This window comes from Garra rufa, chromosome 25 (assembly GCF_049309525.1).
Source record: "Garra rufa chromosome 25, GarRuf1.0, whole genome shotgun sequence".
NCBI classification, from domain to species: Eukaryota; Metazoa; Chordata; class Actinopteri; order Cypriniformes; family Cyprinidae; genus Garra; species Garra rufa.
The window spans coordinates 2,924,524-2,940,492 of NC_133385.1; the positions used below are offsets into that span (position 1 = coordinate 2,924,524).

At 26.7% G+C, this 15,969-nt stretch overlaps 1 protein-coding gene across 1 annotated transcript in view; it reads right to left on the reverse strand.

Annotated features, from left to right (window-relative positions):
* Nucleotides 1-1,173: 1,173 nt before the first annotated feature.
* The window catches only part of nell2a (neural EGFL like 2a), a 148,684-nt gene continuing 133,888 nt past the window's right edge, over nucleotides 1,174-15,969 (reverse strand). The window contains exons 19-20 of the mRNA XM_073831274.1: nucleotides 3,066-3,366; nucleotides 1,174-1,664 (exon numbers count right to left, since the gene is read on the reverse strand). Coding sequence (XP_073687375.1) covers nucleotides 1,623-1,664; nucleotides 3,066-3,366 — 343 coding nt within the window. The 3' untranslated portion in view covers nucleotides 1,174-1,622. The remainder of the gene's footprint in view (nucleotides 1,665-3,065; nucleotides 3,367-15,969) is intronic.

Consider the following 15,969-nt stretch of genomic DNA (forward strand, 5'->3'; position numbering starts at 1 on the left):
ATGCTAATAACTTGCTCCTTATGCTAGAAACATGTTAGCAACATGATAACTTTTTAATCATGCTAGAAACATGCTAGCAGCTTGTTATTCATGCTAAAAACTTGCTAATGACATGCTAGTAACTTGCTAATCATGTTAGAAACATACTAAACATGCTAGAAAAATGTTAGAATCATGCTAATTACATTCTAACCATGCTAGCAACATGCTAATCATCTAATCTATCTATATAAAGTTCAAAACTTTAAGCTTTTACAGCTGCTTTAAACTTTCCAGCTAGGCTTTCTCAAGCTAACCTAAAGTTTGTCTTGGCAAACTTTTTTTATATAGTTTATTTTGTTACAGCTGTGCATTACATTTGAATGCCAAAATGGATCAGACTGAATAAATTATAATTAAACTGATTTAATTACACTTAATAAATGATTAATTATATACCTTTAAATAATACCATTTTTTATTTAAAAAATATTTTATTTTATTGCATTCCATACATTTTACTACATTTTATTTTATTCGAATGCCACAATTGGTCAGACTGAACAAATTATAATATATATATATATATATATATATATAGTATAATTAATATAATATAACATATATTATATACTTATAATATATATATATATATATATATATATATATATATATATATATATATATATATATATTATCTTGTACTATTCATTTAGATTTTATTTTAATTTTTTTTATTGCATTACATTTGAATCCCACAATGAATCAGACTAAATAAATTATAATTAACCTAAATAAATTGTACATTGTATGCATTTAAAAAAATATGAATAGCATATTATGCTTATTTTTATTTTTTAATATTTATTTTATTGCATTGCATTAGATGTAGGCTACGTAATGATTCAGACTAAATATATTATAATTAAATTGAATAAATTACACTGAATAATTAATAAATTACATTAAAATAATAATAATTTAGATGTATATTTTATTTTTTAAATGCCAAAATCAGACTGATTTTAATGCATAGAACAAATCACATTTGGAGCAGACATCTGGTTGAGTCTATCTGTTTGTTTGTTTATAGTCAAGCAAACAATCATGCAATTAGAGGGTCACGCAAACAGACAAAAGCAAGCTCAACAAATCAATGCACGGATTGGGGAAAATGAAAGTTCAACGCATCCGTAAATGGAAATGGAGATATTTTATTCATCATCAGACAAGAACAAGCCATATAAGAATTTAAAATCTAGACGGAAGAAACAGACACAGAAAGCTAATCGAAAAAAGTGCGGTGAAAACACCAACAAAATAGCATCGACTTCCATAACCAGGCAAAAAAGAGAAATACGATAAGATTTACTTACTAGCTAAAATTTCTACATCCCGTGATCGTCGAAGAGATAAAAATGAACCAATGTTTTATTCTTTAAACATCCAGTGTGGTCATGCCGGCGTGTGCGTGGTGGTGTTCGGATGGGTTTATAGTCCTGGTTTGTGCAGAGATGGCCTCCTCGAGTACGCTGCCGTCTGTCTGATATTATACACCATTCATATTTGGCATTATTTGGGGAAGGTCGTGGAGGGACGGTCGCGTGAGACTGTACAGGTGCTGACGGCGTCGAGCGCAGCCACTAAAGACACATGGGATCCACTGAGCAACAGATGTGTCCGTTCTAGAGAACAGACAGAGACACAATATATCACACATAGGAAATACAATTATTGGAATATATATACCACAATATACCACATTTCTTATTGCGTTGCATTTTGATTGCATTGCACTTTTTTTATTTTATTTTATAGGCATTTTTTAAATTTGATTGTACTGCATTTTATATTATTTTTTATTGCATTACATTTTATTGTATTATTTTACAGCTTTACGTTGCATTTAGATTTTATTGCATTTCATTGCAATTTATTTTATTTCATTTTATTTATTCGATTGCACTGCTTTTTATTTCTTTGCACTTCATTTAGTTTTATTTTATTGCTTTGCATTGCATTTTTTTATTTTATTACATTGCACTTTGATTTTATTGCTTTTTCCAATTTTTTGCATTGCATTTATTTTATTTTAATTTTTAATTTGATTGCAGTGCATTTTATATATTTTTTTATTGCTCTGCATTTTATTTTATTATTTTATAGCTTTGCATTGCATTTTTTATTACATTGCATTTTGATTTTATTGCTTTTTACAATTTTTTGCGCTGCATTTCATTTTATTGCATTGCATTCATTTTATTTTATAGCCATGTTTTAATTTGATTGCACTGCATTTTATTTTATTGCAATGCATTTTATTTAATTATTTTATAGTTTTGCATTGAATTTATTACATTGCATTTTGATTTTATTGCTTTTTGCCTAATTTTTTGCATTGCATTTTATTGCATTGCGTTAATTTTATTTTATAGGCATTTTTAATTTGATTGCACTGCATTTTATATAATTTATTTTATTGCACTGCATTTTATTTTATTATTTTATAGCTTTGCATTGCATTTTTTATTACATTGCATTTTGATTTTATTGCTTTTTACAATTTTTTGTGCTGCATTTCATTTTATTGCATTGCATTCATTTTATTTTATAGCCATGTTTTAATTTGATTGCACTGCATTTTATTTTATTGCAATGCATTTTATTTAATTATTTTATAGTTTTGCATTGAATTTTTTATTACATTGCATTTTGATTTTATTGCTTTTTCCCTAATTTTTTGCACTGCATTTTATTGCATTGCGTTAATTTTATTTTATAGGCATTTTTAATTTGATTGCACTGCTTTTTATTTTATTATTTTATAGCTTTGCATTGCATTTTTTTTTCATTTTATTACGTTGTATTTTTCCCTTTTGTTTTGCATTGCATTTCATTTTATTACATTGCATTGTTTTGTATTATTTTACTATATTGCGTTGCATTTTTTATTATACTGCATAGCATTTGATTGCATTGCATTTTATTTGATCACCACAATGAATTCGACTAATCTAATGATCTGTGTGTGTGTGTGTGTGTGTGTGTGTGTGTGTGTGTGTGTGTGTGTGTGTGTGTGTGATCACCTTGCACTGGCACAGTGTGCAGTGGGTGCCGTGTTTGACCCAGGACGAGCCGCTGAAGCGTGTGATGCCGTGTTCGTCCTCGCAGGTCTTGGTGATGTCGTGGCGGACGGCGTGAGCCTGGCACGGGTCCGAGACGCAGCGTGGGCAGCACTCGCCCTCCGGCACCAGCGTGAAGTCACAGTCTGCCGGCGGGCAGGACAGAGGCCAGCAGTCCACCTCACCCTGCTGAACACCACACCAGACCACACACAATACACTGAGACACACCTCAACTACAGATCTGAGCTGCTGACTCAAGACACTTTATCAACATTAATGAATTTCAAAACGGCAGCATTTACAAATTATGATTCTGTTATTTTTATGAACTCAGCTGGATATTTCTAGGATTTATTCAGGTTTTTTCTAGGCCTGGATTTCAACATTTTAATTAACTACTGACTATTAATATTAATAATTATTATCAATGTCAATAAACAAATACATTTCACAGTTACCACCATTAGCAAAACTATCTAGCCTAGCCTAGCAGCTACAATGTAAATAACATGCTAACCTAAGAAACATGTTAGCAACTTGCTAGTAATGCTGGAAACATGCTAGCAACTTGTTAATCATGCTACAAACATTCTAGAAACGTGCTAATCATGCTAGCAACTTGCTAGTCAGGCTAGAAACATGTTAGAAACGTGCTAGCAACTTGTTAATCATGCTACAAACATTCTAGAAATGTGTTAATCATGCTAGCAACTTGTTAATGCTAGAAACATGTTAGCAACTTGTTAATCATGTTAGAAATGTGCTAGCAACTTGCTAGTCAGCCAAGAAACATGCTAGCAACTTGTTAATCATGCTAGAAACATTCTAGAAATGTGCTAATCATGCTAGCAACTTGTAAATGCTAAAAAACATCTTAGCAACTTGTTAATCATGTTAGAAACATGCTAGCAACTTGGTAGTCAACCTAGAAACATGTTATCAACTTCTTAATCATGTTAGAAACTTGCTAATGACTTGCTAATAATGCAAGTAACATGTTAATAATGCTAGCAACATGTTAGCAACTTGCTTATCATGCTAGAAACTTGTTAATGACATGCTAGTAACTTTCTAATTATGTTAGAAACATACTAAACATGTTAGAAACATGCTAATAACTGGCTTATAAAACTAAAAACATGCTAGAAACTTTCTAATAATGCTAGAAACATGCTAGCAACTTGCTAATCATGCTAGAAACTTGTTAATGACATGCTAGTAACTTTCTAATTATGTTAGAAACATACTAAACATGTTAGAAACATGCTAATAACTGGCTTATAAAACTAAAAACATGCTAGCAACTTTCTAATAATGCTAGAAACATGCTAGCAACTTGTTAATCATGTTAGAAATGTGCTAGCAACTTGCTAGTCAGCCAAGAAACATGCTAGCAACTTGCTAATCATGCTAGAAACTTGTTAATGACATGCTAGTAACTTTCTAATTATGTTAGAAACATACTAAACATGTTAGAAACATGCTAATAACTGGCTTATAATATTAGAAACATGCTAGCAACTTTCTAATAATGCTAGAAACATGCTAGCAACTTGTTAATCATGTTAGAAATGTGCTAGCAACTTGCTAGTCAGCCAAGAAACATGCTAGCAACTTGTTAATCATGCTAGAAACATTCTAGAAATGTGCTAATCATGCTAGCAACTTGCTAGTCAGGCTAGAAACATGTTAGAAATGTGCTAATCATGCTAGCAACTTGTAAATGCTAAAAAACATCTTAGCAACTTGTTAATCATGTTAGAAACATGCTAGCAACTTGGTAGTCAACCTAGAAACATGTTAGCAACTTCTTAATCATGTTAGAAACTTGCTAATGACTTCCTAATAATGCAAGTAACATGTTAATAATGCTAGCAACATGTTAGCAACTTGCTAATCATGCTAGAAACTTGTTAATGACATGCTAGTAACTTTCTAATTATGTTAGAAACATACTAAACATGTTAGAAACATGCTAATAACTGGTTTATAAAACTAAAAACATGCTAGAAAATTTCTAATAATGCTAGAAACATGCTAGCAACTTGCTAATCATGCTAGAAACTTGTTAATGACATGCTAGTAACTTTCTAATTATGTTAGAAACATACTAAACATGTTAGAAACATGCTAATAACTGGCTTATAAAACTAAAAACATGCTAGCAACTTTCTAATAATGCTAGAAACATGCTAGCAACTTGTTAATCATGTTAGAAATGTGCTAACAACTTGCTAGTCAGCCAAGAAACATGCTAGCAACTTGCTAATCATGCTAGAAACTTGTTAATGACATGCTAGTAACTTTCTAATTATGTTAGAAACATACTAAACATGTTAGAAACATGCTAATAACTGGCTTATAATACTAGAAACATGCTAGCAACTTTCTAATAATGCTAGAAACATGCTAGCAACTTGTTAATCATGTTAGAAATGTGCTAGCAACTTGCTAGTCAGCCAAGAAACATGCTAGCAACTTGTTAATCATGCTAGAAACATTCTAGAAATGTGCTAATCATGCTAGCAACTTGCTAGTCAGGCTAGAAACATGTTAGAAATGTGCTAATCATGCTAGCAACTTGTAAATGCTAAAAAACATCTTAGCAACTTGTTAATCATGTTAGAAACATGCTAGCAACTTGGTAGTCAACCTAGAAACATGTTAGCAACTTCTTAATCATGTTAGAAACTTGCTAATGACTTGCTAATAATGCAAGTAACATGTTAATAATGCTAGCAACATGTTAGCAACTTGCTAATCATGCTAGAAACTTGTTAATGACATGCTAGTAACTTTCTAATTATGTTAGAAACATACTAAACATGTTAGAAACATGCTAATAACTGGCTTATAAAACTAAAAACATGCTAGCAAGTTCTTAATCATGCTAGCAACTTGTTAATGACATGTTAATAATCCAAGTAACATGTTAATCATGCTAGAAACATGCTAATGACATTCTAGCAACTTGTTAGTCAGGCTAGAAACATGTTAGAAACATGCTAACAACTGGCTAATTATGTTAGAAAGGTGCTAGCAACTTGTTAATGCTAGAAACATGTTAGCAACTTCTTAATCATGTTAGAAACTTGCTAATGACTTGCTAATAATGCAAGTAACATGTTAATAATGCTAGCAACATGTTAGCAGCTTGCTAATCATGCTAGAAACTTGTTAATGACATGTTAGTAACTTTCTAATTATGTTAGAAACATACTAAACATGTTAGAAACATGCTAATAACTGGCTTATAAAACTAAAAACATGCTAGCAACTTGTTAATCATGCTAGAAACATGTTAGCAAGTTCTTAATCGTGCTAGCAACTTGTTAATGACATGTTAATAATCCAAGTAACTCGCTAATCATGCTAAAAAATGTTAGAATCATGCTAACTACATGCTAATCATGCTAGCAACATGCTAATAATCTAATCTATCTATATAAAGTTCAAAACTTTAAGCTTTCACATCTGCTTTAAAGTTTCAAGCTAGGCCTTCTAAAGTGTGTCTTGACACTTTTTTTTTTATCTAGTTTGAGGATGATGCATTCTACTCTATAATTTGATTTATTTAAAAATATAAGTAGTTTTAAATGATTGGCCTGATCTGATGATATAAAGTGCACCCAGAGAGGTTCACATAAGCGTGGCCTGCGCAGCTGCTGTGATATTGTGCTTAAGTCTAAAGCAGCTTCAGAGAGCGAGACCTAATCAAGTTGACATTTAAAGGGATTCCTCGAGCTGAAGCGCCACAGTCACACAGCGGCTCATTTCGGCGATATTGCGCGCAGGTCTCTGTCGTTTCGGCAGCTATCAATAACCGCATCCTCAAACACAGCTCATGTATTTGAGGCCGTGCTGCAGATCTGGCTAAGCAGAGATTTGGCCTCATTTCGCCGGGGTTAGGGCTACACACAGGAAGTGTGAGATTTTTCTTTTTGAATTCGCTCCGTTATCAGCATGTTTTTTCCGTGACTGTTGTCCAGAACCGCGTGTTTATTGCAGCATCTGCATCTTTCCGTGTTGAATGTGATGGTAATATATTTTCCATGCATATTTATCAGTCTGGGCTTGTTGTCGATGGCAGGTTCCAGAAATACAGTATTCAGTGTTTAGTGCATACTGTGCACTATACAATCATATATGTTTCATGCTGTATTTTGTCACATGACCTCATTATGTTGTTTGTTTCAGTAGGTGTTGTCCAGGTTTATCATGATAATGAAATATGATTCATAATTTTGATCCTGTTTTGTCTAAAAAAGATGTTTAAAAAATATATAAATAATGCATTTCACAACATCAGCATTTGCAAATAATTAATTTAATCATTATTTTAAAATCATATGTTCTGTTCTATGTGTCATTAATTATCATATAGTATTATTATTATTAGTAGTAGTACATTTAATTCAGCACTGGCTGTTCTACAATTTTAATAATTTCTATGATTTTTCCAGGCATGGAAATTAAAATTTTCATTAAATGTACTTATTAAAAATATTTGTGTATTATTATTATTATTATTATTATTATTATTATTATTATTATTATTATTATTATTATTAAATGGAATTCAGCATTGGCATTTCTAAGATTGTATTAAATTCTGTGGATTTTTTTTGTAATTATATATATAATTATATATATATATATATGTGTTTTTTATAATTACAATTAAATTATGAATAAAAAATGGAATTATATGTATTTTAAATATGGATTTGTAAATATTTTATTTAATATATTTAATATTTTTAATTATATAAAATGCATTGTTGTTGTTACTATTATTATGTGTACAAATTATGTTACAAATGCATAAATAAAATTGTGTTAATAATAAATTTCACAATAACAACATTAGCAAAACCATTAAATCAACAAATTGAATTATTTTAAGATCATACGTTCATTTTTACAAGTTAATAATGCATTTAAATGTATTTTTATTTTTAAGAATATTTCTTAAAAGTATATTAACTTAGCTTTTTTAAATTATTATTATTATTATTATTATTATTATTATTACTACATTAAATTTCTAAGATTGTAATAATTTCTGTGTTTGTTTTTTTTTTTTTTTTTATTTAGGCCTGGAAATCAAAATTGTAATTATATGTTTTTTTAAGTATTATTATTATTATTATTATTATTATTATTATTATTATTATGTGTATTTTTTTTTCGTGGCCTGGAAATCTAAATTGTAATTATGTATTTTTTAAGTATTATTATTATTATTTGTTATTATTATTATTATTATTATTATTATTATTATGTAAATAATGAGTTTCACAAAATTTAAATTAGCAAACCATTAAATTCAGCATTGGCATTTCTAAGATTTTAATAATTTCTGTGATTTTCTAGGCCTGGAAATGAAAATTGTAATTATATGTATTTATAAAAAAAATAAAAAAGGGTTGTTATTATTATAATTATTATAATTGTTATTATTATTATTATTATTATTATTATTATTATTGTTGTTGTTGTTGTTGTTGTTATTATTATTATGAGTTTAAATTGTTCTAAATGCATATATACGTTTATGTAAATAATGAATTTCACAAAATCAAAATTAGCAAACCATTAAATCAACAAACTGAAATCTGAATAATTATTTTAAGCTCATACCGTAGTTAATGATGCATTTAAATATATATATATATATATATATATATATATATATATATAAACATTGTAAACAATATAAAGATTTTATTAAAAAAATTATTAAATATTTTATTAATATTGATATTAATATATAAAAACAATAGTTATTTATTTATCAAAAATATCATTAATATAATTTAAACAATTTTATTTCTTTATATAATCTTAATTCTTTATTTAAAAAAAATAGTTTATAAAAAATTAGCTAAAATTTAAAAACCATTGTAAGCAATTAAAGATTTTATTAAATAATAATTATTACATTTTTTATTAGTATTGATATTAATATAGAAAAATAATAGTTCTATAAATAACTGAATAATATTTAATAATATATAATTATTCTTTATTTCTTTATATAATCTTAATTCTTTATTTAAAAAAATGATACTTTAGATTACTTTATATACTGTATAAAAATTTTATTAAAAAATAATTATTAAAATATTTTATTAATATTGATAATATATAATATCAATAATTATCAATAGATAATTTTTTTAAATAAAATCGATAGTGTTTACAATGAAATTTTTTTCAGCGATTTTTAGCGAATTTAAATTAAATTATATACATTTAATTTTTAATAATAATTTTATATTTTTAAAACAGAAGTCTTAGTTATTTATAGAACTACTGTTTTTATATATTAATATATAATACAAATATTTTAACTTTTTTAAAATAAAATCTTTATATTTATGTTTACAATGTTTTTAGCAATTTTTTTTATCAATAATTATTTTTTAAAAATAAAGAATTTTATATAAGAGATTATTAAAAGAACCAGTTTAATCTTTACTTTTAAGATCATATTTTTTTTCTGTAAGATTTCATTAATGATGTATTTAAAAATGAGTTTTATTGATGTATTTAATGATGATGATTGTTATAATTATTTAATTGTATTTGTTTGTGTGAGTTTTCCAGGAGTGTTTGTCGTCCGGCTGTGTTCGCAGTAACTCTAATGTAAATGAGAAGTGTGTTTGATCGAGGCTGAAGCTGGACAACATCCAGACACACGTCTGAAGGGCCGCTGTAGAGGTGAATTGTGGGAAAAGAGGCGAGCGGGACGGGGTCACAACAAGGTGCTTCTTCACAAAGCTCCCTCATGAATGCAGATCTGACAGCAGCGTTTGATGAGCATATGGCTGGAGGAGGAGAGCTGTTTCCAACACTCGGTACATTTTATAAAACTGGTCTTATTTATTTTGAAGTAAAATTATTTAGAAGAAAATGCATTAAAAAGTAAAAAAAAAAAAAAGACAAACACAGCAAATATTTCTAAAATTTGAACTAAATTATTAAAATAAATAAATAATTAAGATTATATAAATTACATACACAATTTTTGATAAATAATTATATAATATTAAAACTGAAGTCTTATTCAGTTAATTAATTATATTAATTATATATTAATATCAATATTAATAAAATATTTTTATAATTATTCTTTAATAAAATCTTTAATTGCTTACAATGTTTTTAAATTTAAAAATTAAGTATTAAGATTATATAAAGAAATAAAATTGTTTAATTAATATGTTAATAATATATTTATATATTTTATAAAACTGGTTTTATTTATTTTGAAGTAAAATTATTTAGAAGAAAATGCATTAAAAAGTAACAAAAAAAAGACAAACACAGCAAATATTGCTAAAATTTGAACTAAATTATTTTAAAAAAATAAAGAATTAAGATTATATAAATTATATACACAATTTTTGATAAGTAATTATATAATATTAAAACTGAAGTCTTACTCAGTTAATTATAGAACTATTATTTTTATATATTAATATCAATATTAATAAAATATTTTTATAATTATTCTTTAATAAAATCTTTAATTGCTTACAATGTTTTTAAATTGTAACAAATTTTTATAAATATTTTTTTAAATATTAAAATTATATAAAGAATAAAAAATTGTTTAATTAATATATTTATATATTTTATAAAACTGGTCTTATTTATTTTGAAGTAAAATTATTTAGAAGAAAATGCATTAAAAAGTAAAAAAAAGACAAAAACAGCAAATATTGCTAAAATTTGAACTAAATTATTTAAAAAAATAAAGAATTAAGATTATATAAATTATATACACAAATTTTGACAAATAATTATATAATATTAAAACTGAAGTCTTATTCAGTTAATTAATTATATTAATTATATATTAATATCAATATTAATAAAATATTTTTATAATTGTTCTTTAATAAAATTTTTAATTGCTTACAATGTTTTTAAATTAAAAAATTAAGTATTAAGATTATATAAAGAAATAAAATTGTTTAATTAATATATTAATAATATATTTATATATTTTATAAAACTGGTTTTATTTATTTTGAAGTAAAATTATTTAGAAGAAAATGCATTAAAAAGTAACAAAAAAAGACAAACACAGCAAATATTGCTAAAATTTGAACTAAATTATTAAAATAAATAAATAATTAAGATTATATAAATTATATACACAATTTTTGATAAATAATTATATAATATTAAAACTGAAGTCTTACTCAGTTAATTATAGAACTATTATTTTTATATATTAATATCAATATTAATAAAATATTTTTATAATTATTCTTTAATAAAATCTTTAATTGCTTACAATGTTTTTAAATTTAAAAATTAAGTATTAAGATTATATAAAGAAATAAAATTGTTTAATTAATATATTAATAATATATTTATATCTTTTATAAAACTGGTTTTATTTATTTTGAAGTAAAATTATTTAGAAGAAAATGCATTAAAAAGTAAAAAAAAAGACAAACACAGCAAATATTGCTAAAATTTGAACTAAATTATTTTTAAAAAATAAAGAATTAAGATTATATAAATTATATACACAGTTTTTGATAATTATATAATATTAAAACTGAAGTCTTACTCAGTTATTTATAAAACTATTATTTTTATATATTAATATCAATATAAATAAAATATTTTTATAATTATTCTTTAATAAAATCTTTAATTGCTTACAATGCTTTTAAATTTTAACAAAGTTTTATAAATATTTTTTTAAAATAAAGTATTAAGATTATATAAAGAAATAAAATTGTTTAATTAATATATTTATATATTTTATAAAACTGGTCTTATTAAATAAAGTATTAAGATTATATAAAGAAATAAACAATTTTAATTAATATATTAATAATATATTTATATATTTTATGAAACTGGTCTTATTAAATAAAGTATTAAGATTATATAAAGAAATAAAATTGTTTAATTAATATATTAATAATATATTTATATATTTTATAAAACTGGTCTTATTTATTTTGAAGTAAAATTATTTAGAAGAAAATGCATTAAAAAGTAAAAAAAAGACAAACAGCAAATATTGCTAAAATTTGAACTAAATTATTTTTAAAAAATAAAGAATTACGATTATATAAATTATATACACAATTTTTGATAAATAATTATATAATATTAAAACTGAAGTCTTACTCAGTTATTTATAGAACTATTATTTTTATATATTAATATCAATATTAATAAAATATTTTTATAATTATTCTTTAATAAAATCTTTAATTGCTTACAATGCTTTTAAATTTTAACAAAGTTTTATAAATATTTTTTTAAAATAAAGTATTAAGATTATATAAAGAAATAAAATTGTTTAATTAATATGTTTATATATTTTATAAAACTGGTCTTATTAAATAAAGTATTAAGATTATATAAAGAAATAAACAATTTTAATTAATATATTAATAATATATTTATATATTTTATGAAACTGGTCTTATTAAATAAAGTATTAAGATTATATAAAGAAATAAAATTGTTTAATTAATATATTAATAATATATTTATATATTTTATAAAACTGGTTTTATTTATTTTGAAGTAAAATTATTTAGAAGAAAATGCATTAAAAAGTAAAAAAAGGACAAAAACACAGCAAATATTGCTAAAATTTGAACTAAATTATTTAAAAAAATAAAGAATTAAGATTATATAAATTATATACACAAATTTTGACAAATAATTATATAATATTAAAACTGAAGTCTTATTCAGTTAATTATATTAATATCAATATTAATAAAATATTTTTATAATTATTCTTTAATAAAATCTTTAATTGCTTACAATGTTTTTAAATTTAAAAATTAAGTATTAAGATTATATAAAGAAATAAAATTGTTTAATTAATAGATTAATAATATATTTATATATTTTATAAAACTGGTCTTATTTATTTTGAAGTAAAATTATTTAGAAGAAAATGCATTAAAAAGTAAAAAAAGGACAAAAACACAGCAAATATTGCTAAAACATGAACTGAATTATTATCGCGAATAAAGCATGAGTGCAGGTTGTTAGAACGTAATAATCATCAGTAATGTTTGATCAAAACGCAATAACTAACAATCAGCTTCTCATGGGTAACATCAAGTCCTGTCCTCAATAAACATCCTGTTTGAGTTGTTTTCATGACTTTAGTGTCATTAAAGGCTGTTTGCTGTAGGGCTGTCCCTGACTATGAATTTTCATAGTCGAATCAGAATTTTCGAATCTTTCTATAGTCGACCGATAGTCGAATCATCTAGGCCTATGTGTGTGTGTGAATGGGTCGGGAGGGGCACGATACTATAGTCAGCAGGAGGGTAAAACTATTTTTATTTTATTTTACACACTGCACACAGCAACAACTTTTAATAAAGCGACCAAAACTGCCTGCCAACTGACACAGGGTGGCCGCGGATCCTTAAAAAGTCTTAAAAAGTCTTAAATTCCCTTGTCCTAAAATAAGGCCTTTAAATGTCTTAATTTGTCTTAAATCTAAATCCAAGGGTCTTAAATTTTTTACACTTTGAAAAGGAAAAGTTTATCGTTTTGAGGAGAATCTCCTGCGCAGGTTCTAAATCTGTTATGTTGCTAGACACGCGCTTGCTTGACAACGCCGCAGTGTTGCCAGATTTAGCGGGTTTCCGCCCAACTACACGCATTTGATTCGCAGATTAACTGTTAAGTTTAACCATCATAGAGTAAAAGTTTATAATTAGCACATGTTTTTACGTTGCCGCACACACCTGACGCGAGCACGCGCAGAGAGAGAGAGAGGAGAGAGAGGCGCGCGGCGCGATTCACACAGATTGATTCCTCTTTTAACTGCTATTTGAACGGAAACGTACATACCAAGTCATGTCTTAATACCCGTTTTGGTATTCTGTTTAACAGAGGTGGGACCAAGTCATTGTTTTGCAAGTCACAAGTAAGTCTCGAGTCTTTGCATTCAAGTCTCAAGTCAAGTCCCGAGTCAAGCCAGACAAGTCCCAAGTCAAGTCCCAAGTCAAGACGGGCAAGTCCAAGTCGAGTTGCAAGTCCTCAACTTAAAGCTTCAAGTCCTAAACAAGTCACTAGTGCTGTTTGCCCAAATTAGTGTCTCTGTATTTATTACTACAGTAAATTTAAAGTCAATAATAGTCTATATTAAGTATAACTATAAAATATAGACTATAATAATTAGTGATGTTTTATTGAGGAATTTATCATTGTTTGTGATCAAATATAGGCCTAATTGAATTAATAATTTAAGTCCACTGTTTCATTTGTTAAATATTCAGTGACTTTAATAAATCAGTTGAGTCAAATAAAATATAAGTATAATATAAATATGTATAAATATTTGAAAGGTTTAGCCAATTATTAGGCTACTGTTGTTTCTTCTTATGATTATTATTATAAGTGGTTTATAGTGATTATGTGTAATTTAAATGTGAAAGGGGCCGTTTATATGTCGCGTCTTTTGCGCGCTCAAGTTCAAATTTCAAATGTAGACGCGCGGTATATGCGCGCTCTTTATGGACGCGTTGCGCTCGTTTTTTTCCAGGCGCGTCCACGCCGCATAGAGATAAAAACATCTCACCACAGGTCTTGTGACAAGAACCAACCGAACATCTTTATCCTTTTCCTTAATAACATTGAAAGCACTGCCAAGTTGGAGAAACAGCTTATCATAGCTGTACAGGAAAAAAACATTTTTAAATAAATTTAATAGCAGAGCTACTGCAAGCGATTTTTAATGCTGGGAATCAATTTATCCTTTACTAAAACTTCCGCCTCTTCATGGAGAGCGGGTCATGTTAAAGCCCGGCTCACACTACATGAGTTTTAGCCCGATTTTCCCCTCCCAAATGCGGTGTTTTATGAATATAAATTATAACGTGTGTGTGTAGGCATATATATAAATAAAATACATATGTATATAATTTTGAAACACAAAATAAATGAGGCTCCAACATTATTAACAAACGTGCGTGTTTATTTTAGCACTTCAGTCAGTGAACAGAGAGCCAAAAAATGCAAAAATAAATCGAAGAAATAATATATTTAAATAAGAGAGTAGCCTAAATAACAATGTAAAATAGGCTATTAAACAAATATTCGTTGCAAAAATGTCGTACGTCTCATCTACTGGCCCGAGTCCGACTGGAACCTGTCTTTTTTCTCTTTCTCTTCCCCATTACTGCTGTTTTTAATAGCAAAGTGATGACATTTATTTTCGTTTCCTTAGTTTATGAAGTTAATTTAGAGATATTTTTGGAACACTTTTTGTTTGTTAAATTCATTTTTTTTTTTTTTTTAAGTAACGACCAATTGCGACCAGCGGCAGACAGATTAATTTAGCCTGCTCAAGTCATCACGATTTAAATTAAAATCCATAGATTAAGAAAACGTATCAAAAGCATATCACAATATTAGTTTAATCGTTCAATGTGTCGTTGCCCGACACATTCATGGTAATTTGGCTACTTTTGCTGGGGCTTTGCGGCCAGGTGCATTTGAACACTGAACCCTTCCAGAGAGAGATCACGAGAGGTGCTCCCTCCGGCATGATTATCCTATAATAATATCTTGTAGTGTGATGCGCCACGAATTTCAAATATTATAGTGAATGCATGTTTAGGATTTCAGTTAAAATAATGTGCAAAGTTTCTCCGTATGTGAGCGCTGCAACCAGATTTCATATACGGTTAGAATTTTAAAACTCCTGTAGTGAGAGCCGGTGTTCTAACATTTCATCCTACCTATCTTGACGCCAGTCCCGCCACAGGAGAGCAAGCTGCAAGAGCGGTTTGGAAAGAAAGACAAAGCGGCGCGCCTAGCGTTTTGCACGCGTTTTTAGGCTCGACAT